General features: G+C 43.5%; 1 protein-coding gene across 1 annotated transcript in view; it reads left to right on the top strand.

Annotated features, from left to right (window-relative positions):
* Positions 1 to 26788, top strand: part of NAA15 (N-alpha-acetyltransferase 15, NatA auxiliary subunit) — a 38361-nt gene extending 11573 nt beyond the window's left edge. Inside the window, exons 5-20 of the mRNA XM_053403337.1 lie at positions 635 to 769; positions 1264 to 1417; positions 2614 to 2733; positions 5009 to 5104; positions 5909 to 6015; positions 7487 to 7559; positions 8268 to 8437; positions 9653 to 9805; positions 10484 to 10612; positions 11417 to 11630; positions 12541 to 12734; positions 13776 to 13884; positions 15123 to 15221; positions 16677 to 16820; positions 24968 to 25065; positions 25371 to 26788. Coding sequence (XP_053259312.1) covers positions 635 to 769; positions 1264 to 1417; positions 2614 to 2733; positions 5009 to 5104; positions 5909 to 6015; positions 7487 to 7559; positions 8268 to 8437; positions 9653 to 9805; positions 10484 to 10612; positions 11417 to 11630; positions 12541 to 12734; positions 13776 to 13884; positions 15123 to 15221; positions 16677 to 16820; positions 24968 to 25065; positions 25371 to 25571 — 2196 coding nt within the window. The 3' untranslated portion in view covers positions 25572 to 26788. The remainder of the gene's footprint in view (positions 1 to 634; positions 770 to 1263; positions 1418 to 2613; positions 2734 to 5008; positions 5105 to 5908; positions 6016 to 7486; positions 7560 to 8267; positions 8438 to 9652; positions 9806 to 10483; positions 10613 to 11416; positions 11631 to 12540; positions 12735 to 13775; positions 13885 to 15122; positions 15222 to 16676; positions 16821 to 24967; positions 25066 to 25370) is intronic.
* Positions 26789 to 27194: the final 406 nt, after the last annotated feature.

The raw sequence follows: 27194 nt of genomic DNA, 5'->3' as shown, positions 1-27194 counted from the left end.
TCAAGAACAAGCCTCAGGAAGTTTTTACAAGTGCAGTAACTCTAAATTGTTCTCAAACTATGAAAAGTATGAGAGAGCAAAACCTTTTTGCCTTGCTTTCTACCATCATAATTTGGTAGGGATTTTGTTGTTTAGTCGGTTAGTTGTGTCTGACTCTTCGTGACTCCATGGATCAGAGCATGCGGTAGGGATTTAGTTGAGTACAAAATGATTTCACATATAGTGCTAATGGTAGGTGATGTCGCTGTGTTGTATTATATTATTTATGTACATTGATTTATTTTTTGGAGTTAAGAATAGGACTGGGATAAATTGTGTTCGCTGAGCCCGTATTTTATACAGTCTGTATATGATGTTTGTTTGTTAATGTGAGGTGTGATATGCCTAATAAAGGATTTTGAATTTGAATTTGAATATACTAGTTCTATATCAGCACCATTCAGGTTTCTTTAAAAACACAGTCTGGATAAAACTATTTTTCAGAGATTCTGTATGAAATGTATGTGAAGGTTTTTATATGTTGAAACCTGAAATTTTGAACTCTTGTCATTGATTTCTTGATTAATACTGTTGATTTAGTTTTGAATCCAGAAGACCGGAATGTGAACACTACCATTTTATTACATTTATGCAGGAAACTAGGTATCAGTTACTTCAACTTAGACCTGCACAGCGAGCATCATGGATTGGCTATGCGATTGCTTATCATCTTTTGGAAGACTATGAAATGGCAGCAAAGATTTTGGAGGAATTTAGGAAGACTCAACAGGTATCATGAAAAAAACAAAACCAAGTCTGTATATAACTAAAATAATCAGAATCGAAATGGAAGAATAAAATATAATATTTTGTGTGCCTAAGGGGCTAGGTAAAAACATTTACCTATCAGACTCTCCCTATGGAGCTGATGGTTTATGTCATCTATCATCCAAAAGTAGAAAACATACATGGATTGAGTATTCCCATCCTTCCATAAGTGATCATTTCTTTCAGAACTACCAATGCCAACCATGTATTTGGCTGGTACATGTGCTATCTTGATTCAGCAAAGGGCAATGTTTGGGAGATTGAAGAGCCACATACAGGTGACATTTCCAGTTCAAAATCTCCCTCTTTTTTCTATACATACATGGGTCACATCTGACAATCCAGATGGTCAGCCCTTTTCTCCCATACAGGTCACCCTGATCAGTTTATGTGGGGTTTTGGTTGCAATGTTAATATTAAAAGGATGAATACTGAAGTGTTTTCTTACCTATGCAGACATCTCCTGATAAAGTAGACTATGAGTATAGTGAGCTACTCTTGTATCAAAATCAAGTCCTCCGGGAAGCAGGACTATATAAGGAAGCTTTGGACCATCTTAGTACCTATGAAAAGCAAATCTGTGACAAATTAGCAGTTGAAGAAACTAAAGGTAAATGAGCCAATAGGATTCTCTTGTTCCTAAGCCTGTTCTCAACGAGAAATATTAAATGAATAAGAAATAAGTTGCCTTACAATTACTACATAATTGGCAAGTTCAAAGTGTACTATATATTAATTTGGTAGTGCTATATATTTTTCTACATGTTAAATTAATTATAGAGTTGATTCTTTTAAAGGCTGTCAACAATCTGGTGAGTGGGTTTGACTTTGTATTGTAACCTGGAAGCAAGAAAAATTGGAGGCAAGCTGGCCTTAAGTCTTGAACTTAATTGAATATATTATACAGTAGTACCTTGGGTTAAGTAGTGGGAGGGACAGGGGTGAAGAGACAACAGAAATGCTTGCACTGCTGGAATGATTTGCTAGCTCTATGTTGAATATCTTCCGTAGAATTCTTGATGAAAGAGCTGAGTCTCAACAACCAAGGGCAGATGTTCTCATACAAGTGCACTTCTCACAGATAACATACACAAACAATAGCTATATTTTGCAGCAGAGGCCATCCTGCAGATAACCATTTTATCAGGAGGTCCATTCCACATGCTACAGCCATTGAGACTTTCAGTGTGGCAGTGCCTGCTCTTTGGGACTCTCCTATTTGCATATCAGACAGGCGTCTTATCTGTATTTTTTGGTGCCTGCTAAAGACATTGCTCTTTCAACAAGCTTTCTAAAATCTTTATCCCAGCTGGTACCTGTCCTGAATGTGAATTGATTTTCCATATGTGGTGGTGATTTAAACTTTCTATTTTTTTTAATGTTTTGCTGTTAACTGGTTTTATATATGTAATGTGTCATTTTATTGTAATTTGCTTTGAGATGCCCCAATGGAAATGATTCATAAATGAAATTTAATAATAATTGGCTTAAACCTTAGCAGGACTATATTATATATTGTTGCTGTTACTTTCATCTCCTCCAGTCCTCAAAAGTACAGAATTCAGCATCTTCATATTCCTTGGTTGTATTTTTATTTCTTTTTAAAGCGTATTTCAGGCCTTTCTTGCTTTGAATAAAAATTTGGAACATATTTGTAGTCTGTGTGCCCTTCACACAAAAGTATATTAGGTTACATTGGTGCAAAATATGATAGCAAATCTTGGGGGCATGCAGGGCGTGAGGGGGAAAATATGTATATATTAAATACCCTCTCACGATTGATTTATAACTCTGCATTTTTAACAGGCGAACTTCTGTTACAACTCTGCAGGCTGGAAGAAGCCACTGAGATATATAGAGGATTGCAAGAAAGAAATCCTGAAAACTGGGCTTATTACAAAGGTTTAGAAAAGGCACTCAAACCAGGTAACAATATAGCTTGCACCAAGTTAGGTGCGAACCTGTAAATAACAAAGCCCTTATTTGATTTTATATGTGATAGGAGCATATATTTTGTCATAATCCTCAGTTACTTTTCACAGCAAGCTGAATTGCGGTGAATTTACTTTCCTTTTTGAAGAAAACTTGTGTATGATGGCTGAGAAGTGCTCTATGTGTAAGCGTACACACAAATTAGTGATGGGAGACGAATTCATTTTATGTAGGCTATGCTTCAAGAATTGCAGTGTATTTTGAATTTCAGTAAAAGTGAGTTAATGTACATTTCTTTCTTTATCCATTTATGTCTCACTTTTCTAAGAAGTTCATAGTAGTATAAAACTGAGGTCAACACAGCTTTTTCAACATTGCATATTTGAGTTCTTCAGGTGTGGTCTGGTTGGTTCTTGTCTACATCGATGATGAGGGGGAACACTTGGAACAATTCAGTCTATGCACAATGTGATGATTGTATTCATAGAATTGTAGAGTTGGAAGGGACTATGAGGGTCATCCAGTCCAACCCCCTGCATTGCAGGAATCTCTTGCCCAGCGTGGGGCTAGAACCCATGACCTTGAGGTTAAGAGTCTCATGTTTTACCAACTGAGCTATCCCAGATTCAAAATCCACCACTGCTTTTTAAGCTCATAGATTTGTCATTCTTTGGAAGGGGGTATTCATATGCTGGTGTGTTTCAAATTTAAGATCTTTTTCTAAAATTTGCAGTAGCGGAGATAGTGGAGGGCAGAGTTACTGGAGCGGATGGTGAACAAGACAGTTCTGCAGTTGCTCTCCATCTTGCCCACCCTCCAATCTACGGTAATCAGGAAGGTTTACCTGCTTTACCCTCAAGCATGCTATTGCTGAATGCCAGCTCAGTCAAGACAAGGAGTCAGTTGTTACTGGCCCCCTTGTGCAAGAATAGATCAATCACGCTTGTGCCACTGAAACCTGGTTGGATGAAGTGGGGTGTGAGTTACTTTTCCCAAATATATTCTCCAGGTTTCAAGGCATGACACCAGTGTACACTTGAGGGACAACGAGGTTGTTTGAGCCTTAATGATTTGCTCCCCTGCTCAGGTATCCTGTTGAGCAGGTAGCCAGGATAAAGTTTCTGCAGCTGGTGTTGGGAACTCGAAACATGGCCACTACCAAACACTCTTCCTGCTTCAGCTCTGAGTGTAGTATTGAGGACTCCGAGGCTGATTATTTTCAGAGACTTTAGCATTCCCACTGAAGATACATCATTAGGAGGTAGCTCAGGATTTGATGGCCTCCATGACAACTTTGGGCCTCTTTCAGTTGTAATTGTTAAGCACATGTGGCAAGACACACACATGACTGGTTTTCTTCATTGGACTGGGAAAGGGTGATCTGTGGGGTAAGGCCTACCTTTTGTCTGGATCCCTGCCCATCCTGGCTGTTGAACTCTGTCAGAATGGAGCTGTCCATGTGGGCCTTGGAAGTTGTGAATACCTTCTTGAGGGATGCAGTTGTCTCTACTGCCCTTAGAGCGGGACTTGTTGAGAAGCCTAATTTAGATCTTTTGCCCTGAGAGATTATCGTATTCTTCGGCAAGGCGGCAAAGCAAATGGTGACAGGATAACTTCAGTCACTGTTGGAAGATCCTGTTCAGATCATTTCCAGTAAAACTTCAGGCCTGGTTTTGGAACAGAAGCAGCCTTTTCCCATTGGAAATGTAGGGAGAGAATGTGATCCTATCAGTTCTTCTGGAACTCTTAAGCATCTTTCAGTACCATCGGGGGGTCCATGCCTGCGGGTGGACGCTGTTTGTGTCAAGGGACGTTATTCCTGAGAATAAGGTTGCACTGTTAATGTACTGTTGATGTACCATTTGAGTCAGAGGAATAACTTGAAGGCAGCACAATCCACAATCCCTGCATGATGGCATGCAAAAATTGTTTCGGTTTCTTCTTTTCAGTATGCCATCTGTCACTTGTACAATATGTAGTAATGGCTGCCAACTTGGACTGCTTTAAAGGGGGGTTAAGACAAATTCATGTGAGAATGTTTCCCTCCCCCCCCCAATACTCTCATGCAGTGTAGGAACCTGTTTTTTAAATATTGCAAGAGTGGTTTACAATTCGGCATGTGAAACCTGTGTAAAGGGGGAAAATGCTACTACTCAAGCACCAGGAGTATGAAAAGTTACCCAAGGGAATGTAGTTTCAGTTACGTTTGGAATCGTGAAAATTATTGGCCACCTTAAAAACCCAAATGACAATTTTTTTGTTCTTCTAGCCAACATGTTAGAACGGTTCAAGATCTATGAAGAAGCTTGGACTAAGTACCCAAGGGGACTCGTTCCAAGAAGACTGCCATTGAACTTTTTGTCTGGTGAGTTGCATTTTGGCAATTAGGAGAATGAGTTACAAGAAATAGAGTGCCTCCTTTTCTTGCTGCATCACCTAGAAATTGCATCAAAATTTTGCTTTCTTTTAGCCAGCTTTAAACATTAGAAAGCATAGTTCCTAATTCCTGGTTACTTTTCATATCCTGTCTCTATACTGCAGCTTTTCCCAACCTGTTGCCTTTTAGCTGTATTGGACTCTCAACTCCCATTAGCCTGAGCCAGCACTGCCATAAGTCAGGATGATTTGATTTGATTATTTAATTTCTATACCACTTAAAATACTAAAAATATCTCTAAGTGGTGTACAAAAAAATGAAGCAACAACATATAACTCAAACAAAATATTACAAAAATACGCGGTTACAAAATGTTTACATATAAAAATGTTACATTAATACAGAGTTACCAATATATAGAAATCAATGCCAGCTCATTTTCTTTCTTATACACCGTCCTTCTCGGCCTCTGGGTTCTCACCCAGGGTCTAGCATGATGGGAGTTATAGTCCAAAACTTCTGGAGCATACCAGGTTGGAGAAGACTGAGCTGTTGTTAGAGTCACAAATGCTTCAATTGGGGCATTGTTGAAGTGATTGGCAGAGTTGTGTTCCGCTTCTCCACCCCATAGAAATGTAGTGGCAAAGAGGGAAGTTCATGCACTGCAGGAGATATTAAACTTCGCCTTAATTTAGCCTAAGAAAGAGAGTGATTAATGTAGCACTTCATTTGACTTAAACTTTTTTTTATTTGCCAGCTTACAAAGTAACATTTGTGACATTTTTCTTGTAGGTGAAAAATTTACGGAATGTTTGGATAAATTTCTGAGGATGAATTTCAGCAAAGGCTGCCCACCGGTCTTCAATACTTTGAGATCACTATACAAAGATAAAGAAAAGGTCATTATAACATCTGTGTGCTTTGCTTTTTAATGTTCTCTTAGAAAAGTCCATCAGACACTAAGCATGTATCATTATGTTTTCTTATGCTGAACAGGCCTATCTGGAACCTTAAAAACTGCTGTAGAGATTCACAGTAATGTCCTTTATAAATGTTGATTTTCATAGAACCAGGTTAAGGATGTAAATTTGTTGGGGATGGAAAGACTCTGGGTGAAGCAAGAACAGATGCATCAATTTCGTTCCATGATCCCTGCAATGTTCATGGGCTAAAATTTATTTACTGCCAGTGTGTTTGCAGCTTCCCCAGAGGGCCCTAAATGCATTCCCAGTCGGGGATGTAATCAAGCAGTATATGTGTGCATCTGAAATATGAGTACTTGTGAACTGACTGAGCCCTTGTGTATAGGGAAGTAGAATATGAGCTATAAAACAGACCCCTTACATGCTGAAACTTAAATGATGATCATGATGGGCTAGTTTCGCAAAGCTGTGATATGTGTTTTGTAGGACTTGGTAATTTATTCTTGGATTACAAGTTAGGCTTCTGTTGAGAGTCTGTGGTAAACTATTGATTAATGTCATTCCTTGAAAAGTGCAGTGCAATGTTATATAAAGTAACTGCTGTTAACCTATTGGCTGCAATTAAACCGTGAAGTATTTTCTAGAAATACAGTGGTACCTCGGGTTAAGTACTTAATTCGTTCCGGAGGTCCGTACTTAACCTGAAACTGTTCTTAACCTGAAGCACCACTTTAGCTAATGGGGCCTCCTGCTGCCGCCGCGTCGCCATAGCACAATTTCTGTTCTCAACCTGAAGCACTATTTCTGGGTTAGCGGAGTCTGTAACCTGAAGCGTATGTAACCTGAAGCGTATGTAACCCGAGGTACCACTGTAGGTTCAAGATCTGGAAGCTCCTTTGTCAAATATGGGGCCCTAGTTGTTAGCCTAGTGGCAAGAGAACGATTTAGAAGGATCTAGTCCACTTTGTGGGATGTTTGGCTGCGGCCTAGCCCATCACTTCTTGAGTAGGAAGTAAAGCAACACTCCTGTAAAAGTAGTTACTGAACAGACTCTTATGTGGACAGAAGACTTCATTCTTCCAATTCTGATTTATACTTCTACAGTCATACCTCGGGTTGAAGTAGCTTCGGGATAAGTATTTTCGGGTTGCGCGCTGCGGCGACCCAGAAGTAACGGAGTGTGTTACTTCCGGGTTTCGCCGCATGCACAGACGGTCAAAATGACGTCACACGCATGCACAGAAGCGGCAACCCGCGCACACGCAGACACGGGTTGCGTTCGCTTCTGGATGCGAACGGGGCTCCGGAACGGATCCCGTTCACATCCAGAGGTACCACTGTATTTATGAAGTAGGACTTTATGGAGATGGGTTTGACTCTGAATTTGCAGTCTGCTGAATTAAACTACTAATAGGTACTTTATTTATTTGTTGTCTTGTGTCTATAGGTGGCAATCATAGAAGAGCTAGTGGTAGGTTATGAAACCTCTCTGAAAAGTTGCAGATTATTTAACCCAAATGGTGAGTGCCACATGTTATATTACTATTCTGTAGCTAGGAATAAGCTCCTCAAGAAAGCGGTTGGGGAGAGATGTAGCCTGGTTTTCACCTGCACCTGCACCTCCCATACCTGTTCCTGCCGATAGTTTCCTCTATCACAGGCTTATCTAGTCTTAGGATCATTTGAACTCAGGGTGTGCCATAGCCGACAGCCTTGCATCATATGGGTAGAGCCATGTTTGGGCAGCCAAGCTCATTCTGCTCCATGCTTAGACGGCAGTGGCTTAAATGAAGGGTTGTATCACTCACGTATACTCACATTCAGCACCCCTTCTCCATGCTGCCGTGATGCAGCTGAGCGGTGGAGCTGCACCTGTGACTTGGGCCTGCCCTTCATTCCTATGTTAGAGCTGCCGCTTCAACACAGAGTCCTCAGCCCAGCTCACATTAAGATGTGAAGTGTACTTTGTAGAATACCTGGGTACTTTGTAGAACACCTCTAGTTAAGTTATATAACCTGATATATAAAGGGAAAAATGAGAGCATGAGCATGAAATAGAACAGTTTAAACCATCTGTATCTTAATAAGCTTCACAGACCAGTCCACCCCCTTTCTATATAATAGCTTCTCAGCAGTCAGTAGCAAATAGCATGCCGCTGGGTTTTTCCTTGTGCAGCTTACTATAAAATGGAAAGGGAAAAAAACCCTGTGAAATTTCCTCCAAATAGATGACGGTAAAGAAGAACCTCCAACGACTTTACTCTGGGTCCAGTACTACTTGGCACAACACTATGACAAAATTGGGCAGCCATCCATAGCTCTGGAATATATAAATGCTGCAATAGAAAGCACACCCACCTTGATAGAACTCTTCCTTGTGAAAGCTAAAATCTATAAGGTAACTCTTTTTATTATTGCAGCAGGCTTTTGCCATGTAGCACTACCCTTCTTGATTCTTTTTCTTCCTTGTATTTGGAGAATGAACAAATGATTTGGCTGTCGGTCAGGGCTCATAAGAACATAAAGAACCCTGTTGAAAGAACCCCAAAGCCTCTCTAGTCCAGCTTTTTGTTTCCCAACCTGATGCCTCGGAGAAGCCCACAAGCTGGACAATTGGGCAAAATTCCTCTCCTGATGCTGTTTCTCAGCACTTGAAAATCAGGGGCATGTTACCTCTGCTCCTGGAGGTAGTATATAACCATCATAGCAGTGTCTGGCACAGAACCTCAGTTTCAGGATGTCTGGGTTGTTTTTTCTTTTTTAAAAATCCAATCTCTGCTACCATCCGTACAGCTGCTGCTAGCACCAGTTGTTCTACTCATCATGGTTGTAGAGAAGAACTTGGAAATGTGCCTGAAGGGATTGCAAGTCAGAAGAGAACTTGGCTGCTCTTTGTTATAGAGTGGGACTTCAGTGTATCATAGCATGCTATCTTTCTATTACTCTTTTGCTCTATTGGCCAATGATACCCGGTCTCCTGGTACTTAAGCCATGCATTCATATACCAATTTTAGAGGATCTGGATGCATTTCTTTTAAAAAAAAATAATAATAACTGGTTACTAAATAAAAGGATGGCTTAGATGATCTAGACCAGGGTTTCCCAAACTTGGGTCTCCAGTTGTTGTTGGACTACAATTCCCATCATCCCTGACCACTGGTCCTGCTAGCTAGGGATGGTGGGAGTTGTAGTCCAAAAATACCTGGAGACCATAGTTTGGGAAGCCCTGATCTCAACCAAGGGTAGCCTGTGTGGTGCCCTCCAGATGTTTTAGAATACAACTGCTGCCGCCTTCAGCCAGCATGGCTGGTTGTGCATGATAATGGTTGAAGTCCAGAGCATCTGGAGGACATCATGTTGGCTAACCCTGATTTAAGTTATAATCCTACGCACAGTTACTTGGAAATAAACTCCCTTGAACATTGTGACCTTTGTTTCAGAGTAAACATAATTGTATTGTTAGGGTTGGGAATTGTTTTTGGCCTGTTTTACTGAGGAGTAGTACCGATTATGTTACTTGCACCTTTCTTACTTTTATCTTTGCATTGAGTTGAACCTGGCAAACTACAGTTTACTGCATTTATCCAGCTTACTTTTGTTTTGTCTTTTCAAGCATGCTGGAAACATAAAAGAAGCTGCAAGATGGATGGATGAGGCTCAAGCTCTGGACACAGCGGACAGGTTTATTAACTCCAAATGTGCAAAGTACATGTTGAAAGCCAACTTGATAAAAGAAGCAGAAGAAATGTGTTCCAAATTTACAAGGGTTTGTTTGACTTACTGTACTTTTTAGCTTACTGTGCTCTTTGTAGGCCATTGCTTTGAACAGTTATTAAAAAGAGTTTTAGGGGTTACTTGGATGCCAAAGTATGGGATAAAAGTATGTAAGTAAATCAGTGTCTGAATTGGGGGTAACTAGCTCCTCCAGGTGGTTCAGACTGCAACTCCCGTCACCCAAGCTATCATGGACAACAGTCAAGGCTGATGGGAGTTGAAGTTCACAGCATCCAGAGGTCACCACAGTTGGTTACTCCTGGTCTGAAGGAAGCTGTTATTGTCATTAAAGTAAAGCATTTCAGTTTCTAGATAATGTTTTTCCTTTTATTAACGTTGACTTTCCTACTTGTCCCCCAGTCACAGCAACAAAGCAGTTCAGCGTATACTAGAATGCCCCTTTTGACCTTCTTGCACATTCAAATTTTTGAAATTCACATTTGGACACAGTATTGATGTGTTGTTTCTTGTCTGTTGCACTTGTCTGCAATGTTGGCCATACTATGTAAGCATGTTTTTCTTGCTGTAAGAAAGACGGAAACGTTTTTTAGAAATACCTTTCAGAGTCAAAATATTGCATATCCATTTTAGTTAACTGTATATTTATAAGCTGAATATTTGTAGCAGCTTGCCTTGTATTTATTTATTTTTTCTAATTTTTCCTTTCTAGGAAGGGACTTCAGCAGTGGAAAACTTGAATGAAATGCAGTGCATGTGGTTCCAGACAGAATGTGCCCAAGCTTATAAAGCAATGAATAAATTTGGAGAAGCACTTAAAAAATGCCATGAAATTGAGAGAGTATGTACCTGATGACCAATTTAATATTTCTTAGTGGTCCGTTCTCGGGAATCAAGTCTGACGAATCTCTTAAGTGTATTGTTCTGAACCTCAAGAGTATCTAAACATGGGCTGTGCTTTATCTCTCATTATACTGCTTAAGGCCATAATTTATAATGCGCTCAATTCAGACATAACACCAAAACATAGTTTGATGATGGAGAAGAATCTGTGGGACCGTACGTTCCATTTCCCTATTCCCCTGTCACATTCAGGTTTCCTTCCCCGTGTTTTTGGTTTCGCTAACCCTAGCTTACCATGACATTTGAATTTGCAAAGTACGGTTACCACAGTTTGCAGACCCACTTCAAACCTTGTTTGGAATCAAAGACATCATTTAGATAGCATGGAAAACTACAGAAAAGAGGAGGAGAGCATGTGAGCCTATAGGAAATGCTCCTCATTTGCCAAACTGTTATTTGGAATTGCCTCTGATTTGACACTAGTTTTTGAAATACGTTCCAATCTAAGACTGCTGTATGCAGTGCTTGCATAATGCCATATCTAATTTGGCCTTCAGAGTTGCAGAGGTTCAGTCCTGGCTTGCTATGAGAGAGCCTTTTGAACTAAAGATACCAGGGACTGAATCATGACTTTCTGTCTGGGTTGTGCATGATTTATCACTGAATTATGGCCTCTTTATGCTAAATTTTGGGTTCTGCTCGATTGTGTTATCAGTGCTTCTGTTTATGGTTCTGAAGTTTAGTTTTGGAACTTTTCTCGTTGTACTTCCCATGCTTACTAAATAACATGATATTTTGTTAGCATTTTGTAGAAATCACAGATGACCAATTTGACTTCCACACATATTGTATGAGGAAAATCACGCTTCGATCATATGTGGACTTGCTGAAGCTAGAAGATGTACTTCGACAGCACCCATTTTATTTTAAGGCAGCAAGAATTGCCATAGAAATATACTTGAAGCTTCATGATAACCCTCTGACAGATGAGAACAAAGAGCATGAGGCTGACACAGGTAGAAGTTGCTTCTAGTATTTTATGGCTCATTTCTCACGCAATGTTAAACCACACTTTAAAATAAACTATGGTTTAACACACTCAAGCTCCTTGCTCCTTCCCTGCTCCTCACTGTGCCATGTGGGAAAGGAAACAAGCCAGAATCTGGCCGGTCATAATGCTTGTGGTTTGTTTGGAGGAACAAAGATTGGCCTTTGCTCATGGTTTGTTGGAGAGAAACAAACCGGGAGATCAAGTTTGCACATTGCAAAGCAGTCTTGTTTCCCAGCTTGTTTCCTCCACAGAGCAGCATAGCCAGGAGCAAATGAGGAGTAAAGGGCTTTTGCAAGTTGAACCATAGTTTATTCTAAACTATGCTTTTTGTATATACTGAGCCATATTGTCCTTTTGTGTCATTTCCATTGCCATGAGGCACAAAATTGGTGGGGGGAGTTGTGATACTGTAAAAGGTGCATGTTGTGCTGTGCTGTGCTATGCTTGCTTGTTTTTTTGTATTTTTATTTTAAAAAAACCAGGTCAAAAATTTAAATATATAGCTTAAATTTTAAGGAGTTTCAGTGTTATATATTGGCCATCCAATAACTTTTTAAAAACATCCTAACTATACATTCACATGGACTTCATGTTCTGAAAATGTACAAATTAAGGGTTCTGCATATTCTCTTGATCTTCTCGGATAAGTTACAAAATGTATATTGTGGCAATCCAAGTAGTTCTTGGTGAGGCTGCATTATAGATAAGCCACTATGCCTTTTCTAACAGAAGTCATCCAGGTTTGGGCCATGATTTGGAATTTGAGAAGACTTGTTTAGAAAATGATATTAATAACCTGAGCTGCAAGAATCTAGGATTTGTTATTTTTAAGGAATCGTTCTAGTCATAATCAACAAAGTGTTTTTTCTGTATAGCAAATATGTCAGATAAGGAGCTAAAGAAGCTACGTAATAAGCAGAGGAGGGCTCAGAAAAAGGCTCAGTTGGAGGAGGAGAAAAAGAATGCTGAAAAAGAGAAGCAGCAACGAAACCAGAAAAAGAAGAAAGATGATGACGATGAAGAAATTGGAGGACCAAAGGAAGAGCTTATTCCTGAAAAACTAGCAAAGGTATTGAAACTTGGGAATGTAAATTGTGTTTGAGCAACCATTTATACAGAACTATTTAAAGAGACTCCCACACAAAAGCATATCACTCTAAAAGTGACTCTTGCATGCTGACTCAATCACAAGTAGCAGCTTCTGTCAGGGCATTTTCACAGTTGTTGCTCTGTTGCACTGAAGAATGAAACCAGAAACAGCTGAATCATTTGTGCTTCTTCAAGTGCTTTGAATATGAACTGCTTTTTGGGGCAGGTGAGACTATTTTAAAAATACAGCATTCTTTTCTTTTTTTAAAAAACAGTTTGTATTTGAAGTACTTGAGGAAGTGCTTTGACAAACCCCAAATCACTTTAATCAGCCCCTTCAACTGCATTAGGGAGTTCCCAAAGGGAACTGATGTTGGGACTTTGGCTGTGCATGGTGCGCTCCAAGCAGCAGGACTTTGAAAGCATCTTGCAAAGGGTATTGCAGGCAGCAGCTGTCAGCTGATTGGTGTTGTCTGTAAACTCCTTTTTGGATCAGCTTCAACTTTACCTGCCTCATATATAGCATCATGTAAGTGGGCATGCCTCTGTGAAGATGAGTTTGAGGGCCAAATGTTGTGCTTTATCAGCATTTGAATTGGGTCCATTTAAGAACACATACACCTGTTTTATCTGGGATGTACGAATGAAGGCCTTATATATTGCAAGGAACCCAGTATAGAGATAATGCACATTTGCTCCACCTGTGTAGCCCAGACCTTAGTGACAGGGATATCTAGTACCAGGAGGCCAGATTTTGCTTAAAACCACAAGATTTGTGTGCAGTGCTTTACTTTTGCCTGTAGAAATGAATAACAGCCACTTATAAGGGATATGGACTGTATTTGTAGCCAGGAGTAAATCTGCTCCTTGCCTCTACTGACATTGGGCACTAAGAATGAAAGTTCTAGTTTCTTCATTGGTGTTTGTCAGGAAAAGCAGTGTTTCTGTCTGACAAGTGTTCTTCTGAAAAGTCCTCTTGCAACTTTTTCTGTTTTGTCACCAAAAAATAATGCATGTTTAGGTTGAAGCTCCTTTGGAGGAAGCTATTAAGTTTTTAACTCCGTTGAAGAACTTGGTGAAGAACAAAATAGAAACCCATCTTTTTGCCTTTGAAATTTACTTCAGGAAAGGTAAGTGGAAGGTAGAATGAAGTGGAAATACACCAGTGTACAAAAGCAAGACTCATGCAGATGTTAGAAGGAGCAGGAGTCTTCCTGTTCTCTTCCATACGAGACTGGGCCTTGAGATGGAGTGTTCAGACACCTTCCACACTTGGGTATCAGTTGTAATGAGTTGGCATTATTTTCTTAGGAGTTCTTTTTATAAACAAAGAATCCTCTTGTAAGTAAGTTGAGAACCCTGCACAAAAGGAAACCATGTTTCAGAAGATTACAGATTTTTTCTCTTGCAGAATTGTTTTATGCATTGTTTGTGATTGCCAAGAGCTTGAGGACTCCGTTGGTCCTAAGGTGCTCTATACCAACAAATTTTGATTGTCAGAACTGACAGTCTGGAAGAAATGTTGACATCCAGTATTTAGATTACATTTTTAAAAAATCTAACTCTCTCACTGCTTGGCATTTGGTATGCAAGCTAAAAGGCATTGCTGCCTCTTGTAGTATGTCAGGTTTATGAGGAAAAAATAGTAATCTTTATAAAACCAATAACTTTCCAGTATTAGCCATATAAATAAAAAAAAGAATTTCCTAAACATACCATAGCATAGTTAAAATATTTCATGAAGCTAAGTCTTGATCCAATGGCCCTGTACACATGGGGACACCTAGCTAGATGGGCAGGGTATAAAATAATAATAATAATGGAACATTTCCCCCCCCCCCTACATAGCTTTCCAGTCCAGCAGCTTCTCACAGTCGCTAAACAAATGCCATTTGGAAGCCTCCAAGCAGGATCTAAGTGCAAACAGCACTATCTGCATTATCAGACACTGCTTATAATGGTCCCCCAACTTCTAGGAGAAGCCTTTAGAAGGCAGAAGTGCTGTGCTAGAAAAGCTTCAGCTCACTAGCAGAAATGTTTTCCATTTGCACGAGAGGCTCTTTAGGTCCAAGCCAGCTTATTTGGTTTCATAGTTCCCAGAACTCACTGCATTTAAGTTGAATAAAACTTCTTAAATTGGTATATAGGTTGCATGACCATGGCATACCCCTCTGCTGAAAATGTAGAACATATAAACATAATTACCTTCATCTCATTTATTTTAATCATTATAATTTCAAATGTAATTATCTTGATCATAAAATCTAAAGTATAATGAGGCTTTCTGTTGTATTTATTTGCTGAGTCTAATTCCCTAATACATTAGAACATCTTGTAATGTGGTGCCAATTTATTTTGTCTCCTGCAGAAAAGTTCCTCCTTATGCTGCAGTCTGTGAAGAGAGCATTTGCTATTGACCCTAGTCATCCATGGCTCCATGAGTGTATGATTCACCTCTTCAGCAGTGGTATGAACCTAGCAATCATAATTCCAGACGCTATTATAGTCAGTCATACCTTATACCTGATAAGGACTATGAGCAGTTTACTCAAATACAAACAGCAAAATTCATTACATTTTCTTATTTGTTTTGATATTTCTTTAAAAGGAGTGCATGGATCTGTCCAGTTTCTCTCTCTCCTTCCTCAGCTTAATCTTTCAGTTACTGCATAATACTTGCAAGTTTAAAATGCCTGGTTCAGTATGCTACCTTTTATCATTATGGGCCTCTTCAGAGAAGGGAGGAAATTGCACAATACTAGGGTGTTGTTGTTTTTTTAGAATCAATATGTTGACGAAATACATGAGCAGTAAAGAAAAGAATGGCTGGGATTGGGGTGGGGCAGTGTTCTTGGAGATAGGCAAAATGCAGGAAAGCTCTGCCCACAACTCTGTTTGGTTTCTCATTGTAAAGCAGGGCTTATCTACTTCCAAGTAATTATCAAATTTCACCCTGGAGAACCAAAACTTGTCAGAATAAACAGCACTGAACTAGACAGACCATTTCTGTCACTCAGTATAAAGTACAGTGGTACCTTGGTTTAAGAACAGCTTAGTTTATGAACAACTTGTATTAAGAACGCCGCAAACCCAGAAATAGGTGTTTTGGTTTGCGAACTTTGCCTTGGAAGCAGAACATGTTTCGCTTCCTGTTTAGTGTGTTCCATTTGTAAATTGAGTCCCCCGCTGCTATGGGAAAGCACGCCTTGGTTTAAGAACCTTTGTTTTAAGAACGGACCTCTGGAACGGATTAAGTTTCCGAGCACAATTCAAAGTATTGGTTCTGACCTTTAAATCCCTAAAGGCCTCAGTCCTGTATACCTGAAGGAGCATCTCCACCCCCATCGTTCAGCCCGGACACTGAGATCCAGCACCAAGGGCCTTCTGGCAGTTCCCTCATTGCGAGAAGTGAGGTTACAGGGAACCAAACAGAGGACCTTCTCGGTAGTGGTGCCTGCCATGTGGAACGCCCTCCCTTCAGATGTGAAGGAAATAAGCAGTTAGCTTCTTTTTAAAAGACAGCTGAAGGCAGCCCTGTTTAGGGAAATTTTTAATATTTAATGCTGTATTGTTTTTAACACTTGATTGGAAGCCGCCCAGAGTGGCTGGGGAAACTCAGCCAGATGGGCGGGGTATAAATAATTTATTATTATTATTATTATTAGTAGTAGTAGTAGTAGTAGTAGTTCATAAACCAAGGTACCACTGTAGTTCATGAGTTTAAATGATTGATTTTTTAAAAAATAAAATAAAGCAAGCATATTGAATTAAGTGTCTCCCATTCTGCTATAAATTCAAAACTACTATTTAACTCTGACAGGCCATCTTGGGGCTTTAATAGAAGAAGCAACTACAATCTTTAATAAGTGTATTAAAGCATAACGTATTCTGCAGCAGTTAACTGTGTTTTCTAACATTACAGTTTCTGAAAGCAAAGATCTACCAGAAACAGTTAGAACAGTGTTGAATCAAGAAATGAATCGGCTTTTTGGTGCAACTAATCCAAAGAACTTCAATGAAACTTTCCTTAAACAGAACTATGATTCACTTCCACACAGATTATCTGGTATGTAATTTGCTGCATATTCCAAGTTTATCTTGGCAGTTTTTAATTTTGCTGCCTAGTAATGTATCACTCTTGGTCCTACACGTGAGATCTTGTCTACCATACCAATTGCATTGGCTTTCATCAATCCAGAAACATTAGAATGTATTTCTTTCAAAAGCCAAGAGTCAGGATACTAGAGACAAGGTACATGTTCAGTTTTATGTGAGGGATCAAATGTTTGAATGCTCTCTCATATTAAAAATAAACATCCCTGTGCAAATTTTTTCTTTTTAATCAAGTTTAGTCACTTGAAACCCAGTATTACACTGCTGCTTATTTCCATCTTAGAGCTGGGATGCCTTGACTGTTCCATTGCATAATAGATATACAGACTCATAATATTATAATTCTAGTGTTTCAGATTTTTTGAACTAATTCTTCATAATGAGGTAACTGAGCAAAGGAGGTGGCCTAAACAAATGACTTTCACAGTTGCTGTCACAGGCTCAGCAAAAGTAGCGCAAAGACAAGCTAGACCTTAAAGTAATGCTATTAAAATCCTACCTTTAGCAGTTAAGCATAACTAGTTAATGAGAGGAGTGTTTTGTAGTAGGCAGTTATCAAAGTAATGGGATATTGGTATTATGATACTAGTTTTACTAAGATAAGTTATATAGTCTTACCCAGTAGCAGGTTGATGATTCTTTCATAACTGTCAGAGGCTCAGGAGCAGAAGAGCAGGGGAGAGAGCAAATAGAGAGCGGAGGAGAGGAATCAGAGGGGAGCGTAGGGGAATATGACAGTGGACCGAGAGATTCCATGAGCTTCTCCAGCGAATCAGAAGATTCCCAGGAGGGGGCGCCTATGGTAAGGGCGAGGCGAATCCCAGAGGGGACGATCCATAAACAGGGAACCAGAGGGGAGTCCCAAAGGAGTAGCGGAGAAGTAGGGCCAGTTCCCCCACCAGAGCACAGTGGGGGAGAAGAGGCATGGGAGTCAGGACCAGCGTCTCCTCCATCGGGGAGTGGGGAGACGGAGGGAAGGGCAGGTCCAGCTAGCCTCCCCGAAAGGGGGAGCAGTGACACAAGTGTAACGGTCAGAAGGAAAGTGGGAGGCTGCGCGCGCGCGCCAAGTTCAAATGTGGAGGAGCGCGGGACAGCAGAAAACCCGGATTGGGAGCCAGGTCCTAAAGCCCGAAAGAGGGGGGAGGAGGAGTCGGGAGAATCAGCGTCAGAAGAATCTCGGAGGGCAGAGACTCCGACTAGCAGAAGGACCCAGAGAAAGAAGGAACAGAGGAAGAGGTGGAGTAAAGCTAGAATCTTAAGCTGGTGTCAGGGGGGCGGAGATTCAGATGGGACTTCTATGATCTGACGGATAGATGTAGCGTTGCGCGCTGCACGTCTGGAAATGAGACTGAACTTCAATAAAGACTTTTGAACTTGAGCAAGAAGCAGCGTTGGTCTTGTGTGAGCTGGGACCTTGGGCAGCGCTGACAGTAAGTCCCATCTCCAATAAACTCTGTGAGCTCACGGAGATAGGCAAAGATGACGACTGAGGAAAAAGTCAAGCAATTGCAGGAAGCGGTGTCAACGCTCTACGCAGAATTAGCTGCGTCTAGGAAAAAAGAAGAAGACACAGCTGCGCTCTGCCAGGATCTGCAAGCCAGGTGGGACAAATGGGGAAAGGAGGGGCAGCTGGGAGCCAAGCCGGAGGGAGTTAGCCTCGGGAAAAGGGGGGCAAGCCTTGTGACCCATTTTGACGGGAACCTGCAGCAGTACCCTAACTTCAGAGCAGAAGTAGTCTTCGCGCTCAATTTGCTTCGGAAAGATTTTAGAGATGAGGAGGAGAAAGTGGGTTTCATAATCACTCATCTGCATGGGGAAGCTAAGTCGTGGCTGCGAACTTTGCTACGCGAAAATGACCCCGCCCTCAAAGATTCAAGCGCTTTTATTGGAGCCATGGACGCTTGCTTTAAATCAACGGTGGATGTGGATGTCGCTAGAAGGGAAATGCATGGATTGCGACAAGGGAGAGCGACGGTGCGCCAGTATCATTCCCGCTTTTTTGGGTTAGTAAATGTGCTGGGCTGGCAGAAGGACTCAGCTGCCGTCAGGGATCTGTTCTGGGAGGGGCTGAATGGAGCCGTTAAAGATGAACTGGCGAGGGGGGAGAGACCCCAAAATACAACAGAAGTAGTCCAAAGGGCGCTTGCAATTGGGGTGCGCCTGGAAGAACGCCCGTGGAGCAGGGAGGAGGGGCGAAGAGCAAACACGTCAGTTAGAACGACTCCCTTCCTACCCAGAGAGACAGAGCGCGCTCAGTCCACGCCTCCTCTCATAAGTGGAGAGGAGCCAATGGAAATCGGAGGTGCAAGGGCTCAGACAGCAAGCAGAGCCCAGACGCCAGGAGCAGTCAAGGCGAAGGCTCCTAGAGGGAGCAGGAAGTGTTACATCTGCGACAGTGCACAGCACATGGCGAAAGAGTGTCCCCAGAGGCTCCAGAAGCACACTGCAGCCTCAGCAACTGTTAAAGGAGGAATTCAGCAGGGAGTTGAGCAGCAGGGAAAAGGCGACGCCTGGTTGGAGATGGAGGCTCTGGGGCTCAACCAGGCGAGTCAGTGAAACAGTCCCCAGAGATTTTGCAGCCCACAGACCCCCTCCCACCCAAACCAGTGGTGCAACTCACTGCATCGCTCCAGCTGCCCGATGGGCTCACCCTGGAGGTCCCTATTACCATTGACTCTGGTAGCAACGCAGACTTTGTAGGGTTGGACTTCGTCAAGCAGCATCGCATAGCACTCCTGCCAGCCACGATGCCCCTAAATGTTGTCACGGTAGATGGCAGGAAGATACTGGGAGGAGAGGTGGTACAGCAAACACCGCCTCTGGTGATGCAAATTGGAAACCACCGCGAAGTCATCAGTTTCAACGTCACCCACCTGTCGGACACGCCCATAGTGTTGGGCATGAGTTGGCTGGATAGGCACAGCCCGGCATTAGCGTGGTACCAGCGGCAATTGACCTTCTGCTCTTCCTACTGCGCAGCGCACTGCATCCAGACCTGCCAGGAAGGAGAGGGGCAAGAGGATGCACCGCAGCTACACCTAGGCGTGGTGCAAGCGGTGCCCAACAAGTACAAGGACTTTTTGGAAGTCTTCTGCGAGAAGGAAGCAGACAAGCTGCCTCCCCACAGACCCTACGACTGCAAGATTGACCTCCTGCCAGGGGCGACGCTGCCAACTGGGAAACTGTACTCCATGTCTGAAGACGAAATGCAAGAACTCAGGGAGTTCATAGATCGCAATTTGAAGCGGGGATTCATCCGGGAATCCAAAGCAGTGGGGGGCAGTCCCGTGTTTTTCGTGAAGAAGAGAGACACGCCCGAACGGAGGCTCATAGTGGATTATAGAATCATCAATTCCAGGACAAAGCCCACAGCATTCCCCATGCCCAAAATTGACGACCTGCTCGCGACGGTGAGGAAGGGACGGATCTTCACCAAGTTGGATTTACGAGGGGCCTACAACCTTATACGCATGCGGGAGGGCGACGAGTGGAAGACAGCCATGTTTACGCCTTTAGGAACCTATGAATACAGAGTCATGCCGTTTGGTCTCCAAAATGGCTCCCATTGTTTCCAAGCTTTCATGCACCACGTGCTAGCGGGACTCCTCTACAAGAAGTGCGTCTGCTTTTTAGATGATATCCTGATCTTTTCGGACTCGCAGGAGGCGCACGAGGAGGACGTCAAGGAGGTCCTGCAGAGACTACGGGAGCACAGACTTTACGCCAAACTGGAGAAGTGCCAGTTCGACACGACAGAGGTGGATTTCCTGGGCTACAAGCTGTCCGACAAGGGACTTGCCATGGACAGCGCCAAGGTCCGCTCAGTGTTGGACTGGAAGAGCCCGCGCAACCGGAAGGAGGTCCAGAAGTTCGTCGGTTTCGCCAACTTTTATCGCAAGTTCATCAAGGGGTTCGCGAAGGAGACAGCGGCCATCACGGACACCCTCAGCTCCAAGAAGAAGAAGTTCACCTGGACGGACCAGGCGGAGCAGTCCTTTCGGAGGCTCAAGCGTCTCTTCGCGTCCGAAGAACAGCTGCTACACGTAAACCCCAGCAAACCGATGAGGGTTGAAACGGACGCCTCGGACAGAGCGGTGGGGGCGGTCCTGTTGCAGCAAGATCCGCAAGGGGACTGGAGACCGTGCGCATTCTACTCCAGGAAGCTCAGCACGTCGGAGCAGAACTACACCATCTGGGACAGGGAGTTGCTGGCCATTCATGCAGCTTTCAAGGCGTGGCGGCACTTCCTCGTCGGAGCCAGACACACGGTGCAGGTTCGCACGGACCACAAGAACCTGGAGTACTGGCGCACGGCGAAATTCCTGAACCAGAGACACATCCGCTGGGCGGAGTTCTTTGCAGATTTCGATTTCCGGATAGAATACATCCCGGGAGACAACAACGTCATGGCGGATGCGCTATCCAGGAAGCCGCAGTATCTCGAGGAAGCGGCACCGGCAGCGGCCAAACACATTTTCGCACCAGAGGTGTGGGCGTGCGCTTCAGCCGCAGTGGACCTGGACGCAGTCCGTCGTGCGCTACAGGCGGATTCGTTTGCGCAAACCAAGATGGAGGAGGTGCGAAACGGCACAGCGAGGGACGACGAGTTCCAGATACGCGACGGACTACTCCTCCGCAAAGGGGCTCTCTACGTACCGGGAGAAGACCTTCGCGCGAGAGTCTTGCAGCAGCTGCACGACGCGCCCAGCGCTGGGCACTTCGGCAAGGACAAGACGGCGGAATTAGTCACCAGGGACTTTTGGTGGCCCAAGGTGCGGGGAGAAGTTGCGGATTACGTTTCCAGGTGTGACACCTGCCAAAGGGCCAAGCCAGTACACAGGAAGCCGGCGGGTCTGCTGGAACCGCTGCAGACGCCGCTCGAACCATGGGAGAAAGTGGCCCTGGACTTTGTTACAGATCTGCCCAGTTCGCGCGGCAAAACAGCAGTACTCGTGGTCGTAGACCTCTTCACCAAAATGGCGCATTTCATTCCGTGCGCGAAGGTGGCCACAGCGGAACAGACCGCCAAGCTGTTCATAGACCACGTGTTCAAAGCTCACGGCCTGCCGCGGTCCATCCTGTCCGACCGGGGCCGCCAATTCATCTCGAACTTTTGGCAGAAGCTGCTGGGCATCCTGAACGTCAAGATCAACTTAGCGTCGGCACGACACCCGCAGACCAACGGACAAGCGGAGAGGGTCAACGCCATCATGCAGCAGTACCTGCGATGCTACGCCAATCAACAGCCCTCGACCTGGGTGGACTACCTACCGCTAGCCGAGTTTGCCTACAACAACACGAAGCACGGGTCTACAGGGGTGACACCGTTCTTCGCCAACAATGGGCGCCACCCCAGAACCTTCCCGGGGTTGGAGACCGAGGCAGAGGGGGAGCCACGGGGGGCAGAGCACTTAGCCGCAGAGTTACAGGAGGTCCATGAGCAACTCCGAAGGCACTTGGAACTCGCGAAACACGCCTACAAGATGCAGGCAGACAGGCACAGGAGGGTTGGGGAAAACATACAAGTAGGGGACTGGGTCTGGTTAGCAGCTCAGGCAGTGCCAGCCAGAACGCTAGCTAAGAGGAAGCTAGGACACAAGCAGCTGGGACCTTACCAGGTCGCGGCACAAATCAATCCAGTGGCCTACCGGTTGACACTCCCGGAGGGCTCCAGAATGCACCCAGTCTTTCACAGGTCAGTGCTCACGCCTTACAAGGCGCCCCACAGGTTTCAGGCGCCAGGGACCGCACCAGCTCCACGTAGCCCATCGCCAGCAGGGGAGGGACCACAGAGGGCGACGCCACTCAATGAGGTCACAGAGATTTTGGACTCCAGATGGGGGGAAGAGGGAGTTGAATATCTCCTCGCCAGGGAGGGGACTCCGGCCAGCGCCAACGAGTGGGTGCCGTGCTACGCCGTGGAGGAGCACTATCTCAAAGACGAGTTCCATTCGATCTTCCCACACAGACCCATGCCGGCGGAGTATTTTGACGACTGGCTTTTCACACCCACACTGTCAGCCAGCACGTTCCAAGGTTTCTCCTCAGATGAGGAGCCGACGCCGGGGATGAGCTCCCCGGAGGGGTCGCTCTCGGGGTTTGCCACGGACCGCTCCTATTGGTGGGACACTCAACCAGAAGTGGGGTGGAGCAGGGAACTGCTGAGGGGGCCCTTGCACACAGCCTCACCCGAGGGACCGGGGGGAGAGGAGGACATGGACGTGTGGGGGGAGGATCTTGGTTTTGAGCACGACAGCAGAGAAATGGAAGCAGAGGAAGTCGACGTCGACGAACCCATCGTGGGGGGGCCTGATCCCGCTGGACGGTTGCACACCAGGGAGAGAGAACGGAAGCCAGCACTCACACCCCCAGCGCTGGAGCACCTGGAACCCACACCCGAAGAGGGGGAGGGGGGAAGGGGGGGCTTCGAGGGGGGGATGGATGTCAGAGGCTCAGGAGCAGAAGAGCAGGGGAGAGAGCAAATAGAGAGCGGAGGAGAGGAATCAGAGGGGAGCGTAGGGGAATATGACAGTGGACCGAGAGATTCCATGAGCTTCTCCAGCGAATCAGAAGATTCCCAGGAGGGGGCGCCTATGGTAAGGGCGAGGCGAATCCCAGAGGGGACGATCCATAAACAGGGAACCAGAGGGGAGTCCCAAAGGAGTAGCGGAGAAGTAGGGCCAGTTCCCCCACCAGAGCACAGTGGGGGAGAAGAGGCATGGGAGTCAGGACCAGCGTCTCCTCCATCGGGGAGTGGGGAGACGGAGGGAAGGGCAGGTCCAGCTAGCCTCCCCGAAAGGGGGAGCAGTGACACAAGTGTAACGGTCAGAAGGAAAGTGGGAGGCTGCGCGCGCGCGCCAAGTTCAAATGTGGAGGAGCGCGGGACAGCAGAAAACCCGGATTGGGAGCCAGGTCCTAAAGCCCGAAAGAGGGGGGAGGAGGAGTCGGGAGAATCAGCGTCAGAAGAATCTCGGAGGGCAGAGACTCCGACTAGCAGAAGGACCCAGAGAAAGAAGGAACAGAGGAAGAGGTGGAGTAAAGCTAGAATCTTAAGCTGGTGTCAGGGGGGCGGAGATTCAGATGGGACTTCTATGATCTGACGGATAGATGTAGCGTTGCGCGCTGCACGTCTGGAAATGAGACTGAACTTCAATAAAGACTTTTGAACTTGAGCAAGAAGCAGCGTTGGTCTTGTGTGAGCTGGGACCTTGGGCAGCGCTGACAATAACATATGTAAAGGAGGCTTTGAAAGCATTGTACATGGTAGATTCTTAGACTGTGTAATGGTAACAGTTTATCATTTTTCAAAAAGGCTGCCTGAACCTTTTCTATTACTTGACATTAAGCCCTGGGTAGAAATCTGTGTTTGATGTTATTGGAGTTAGTCCCACTTACAAATTTTCCAAACAACAACAAGGCAAAATTAGCAACTTTGCTTTTGTTTCTTTGATAGATTAGGTTATCTCTTACTGTCAAGTAAGAAATTGCAGTTAAAATGTAACCTTTCTAGGTTGTGATCTCGCAATGCTGCATGCACATTTTCATATTTACAAATAGAGGCTTGGATCCTGAATTTCTCTAAACAGACAAATCCAGTTGGCGGAAGTGCACCCCAGCCCATGGAGCCCCTTGTGCTACGAAGACTTTGTGCAAAGTTAGGATGTAGGAAGCTGTCATATACTATTGGTCCATCTAAGCAGTTGCTCTGCCGTTGAGTTAAAACCCTTCACCTTCGGGATCCTCCAGAACTTCTGCCGCTTCAGTCAGTGGGAGCTCCTGCTCAGTTGAAAGCCATTCCATTCATAGAACACTTCAGAGACAAGTCATAGGGTTTATAGAGCAAAGTGGAGGGAGAGTTAGTAAGCACTTCATTTCCCATTCCATACACCAGACCAGGGTATAAGATTCCTATCTTGATCCTAAACTCATTGGCTTTGCTGCAATTACCCACATACTCAGGCCTTATTCTACCCAAAGTTTACAAAATGGAAATGCCCACTTGCAAAAAACAGATTGGCCGCATCTGAAAGTAACTTTAAGAGATCACAGCCTTTTTGTTTCAGTTTTATGATTAACTGAATGACTTCCCCTCTCTCCTAGCTGCCAAAATGGTGTATTATTTGGATTCTACTAGCCAGAAAAGAGCTGTGGAGCTGGCAACTTGCCTTGATGAATCCCTCACAAACAGAAATCTTCAGGTAAATATGTCTGATATACAGAATGATTTATTATTTTAGCATCAGATGTACCTTTTCCAAATGATACAACAAACCCTTGGTTAAAAGAGCTCTGCAGTTAGTGGAACTTGTAATATTTAATAAATCTCTGGGGAGCGGAAAAAGCATCCTTTTCATAGTATTCTAATGTAAGGTAAGAAACATGTAAATATTAAACATTCAAGCAAGAAAATAATCTTTTAAAATAATGAAAACAGAACTAGCAGTAATGTGAATTGATACACAGGATCTGTTAAAAGGATTAACACTGTGTTTTCACATTTTAGACTTGTATCGAGGTATTGGAAGCATTGAATGATGGTAGCCTTGGAGACTGTAAAGAAGCAGCTGAAATGTACAGAGCAAATTGTCATAAGCTTTTCCCTTATGCTTTGGCTTTTATGCCCCCTGGATATGAAGAGGATATGAAGATCACAATTAATGGAGATATATCTGCAGAAACTGAAGAACTGGCCAATGAAATATGAACTTTTTTAAAGGAGTGGAATGATTTTGGACCGTATCTGGTGTATAATATTTTTGTCACGCACCTGCTGAATTGTTCTAACCTACACAGAATGGAAGGAGTAAAAATGGTTGCCTTCAAAGTTTTACTTTTTTTATCCTGCTGACGAGTATATAATATAAAGTAACGTATTACTGGATATAGGTGGCTCAGTTAAAAGAAAAACTAAGCACTGCTAAAATTGAAAAGTATCCTTTATCTACATACCCCATTTTAAACTAATTTATATGGAATCTGAAGGCTTAACACCCATTGGAGCAGGTGTGTGGCAGAAATATTACTTTAAATTTGTCTTGTTGAGATGACTATCTCAGACAGCAAAAATGCTGTTTTAGCACTGGATCCTTTTCACTGAGCACAAAGAGTTGTTGGGGCTTTAACATCTGACTGATTTTGATACAGAGATGATTCTACCCTTTGGAAGTATGCAATGTGAATCACTATTTGCAGACAAACCTGCAATACATATATAATGCTGTTGTAGAGACTGGGACTTAAAATATGAAGCAAAATAACGAAACATAAGGTGTTCAATTAGCTTGTTGTGTCTCCGAAATTCACTGCACGTGATCAGTTTGGTGTTCTTGCACCACAGTTTTTAAATGAAGGAACCAGTTAGAACATACTTTGTTTTTATTAAAATTTGAAAAGAAATCAACACTGCTGTTCAGGAGATGAGCATGATGACAGCATCATTTGGCTGTACATGTTAAAACTGTAATGCAAGAACCAAATGAAATTATGCACTGTGATGTGGCACCAACTCATTAAAAAGACAGCATGTATTTTTCACGTACAGTGAAAATATAAATGAACATAACTATGGCTTGAAAATTCAAAGAGTGGAACTCCTGACTTCCAATTTGTAACTGATCGAGAGACTAATTGTTTAAAACCTCAGCAGGCCTTGTTCATGTTATGCAGAAAAAAGTGCTGCAGTTTAGATACCTCTGGAACTTTTCCACAGTGTCACAGGTTTGTAATACTTGAAGCCCTACATTTCTAAGAATATATTTCTTGCTCAGTTGTTTCAGGCAAGCCCATGACTTTGTAACTTTTAACGGGCCCGAGATTTTTTTTCAATAACAGACAAGCTTCTTATTCCTGCAGTTACAGATGTAATTTCCTTTGTCAAACATAAGGTACCAAATATAATGCAATAAAATGTTTTGAAAAAGAGCTGTGTGGCTATAGAATTTGCAAACTGCTGTCGGAAGAGATGTAGTGCAAGACCAGTGTAACATGAATTACTTATAATAGCTTTTTGTTAGTGTTGGTGAAATCCCACAATGCATAATGCAGCAGTGCTTGGAGACACTATTTCCCCTTCCTGCCCCTCTTCTCCAATAAAGCTAACCCACAATGGCTGCTGTTGTGAACAGTAATTTGCAACTTGGCAGTAATGGTTCCGTTCCTAGAGTTAATAGTAAATATCTCTGCAAAATACAACATCTTTTTGAAGACTACAAATTTAAATGAGAACTTTTATAAGCTATGAAGTTTGGGATAAGAAATCTAAGGCACAGTGTAGAAAATGGTAAAAATAATTTGTAGTATGAGAAACTTGACAGTTGACACTTCATGG

The sequence above is a fragment of the Podarcis raffonei genome, chromosome 9, assembly GCF_027172205.1.
Source record: "Podarcis raffonei isolate rPodRaf1 chromosome 9, rPodRaf1.pri, whole genome shotgun sequence".
NCBI lineage: Eukaryota > Metazoa > Chordata > Lepidosauria > Squamata > Lacertidae > Podarcis > Podarcis raffonei.
The sequence above is the reverse complement of the archived record's forward strand: the minus strand, read 5'-3'. Positions and strand labels throughout refer to the sequence as shown.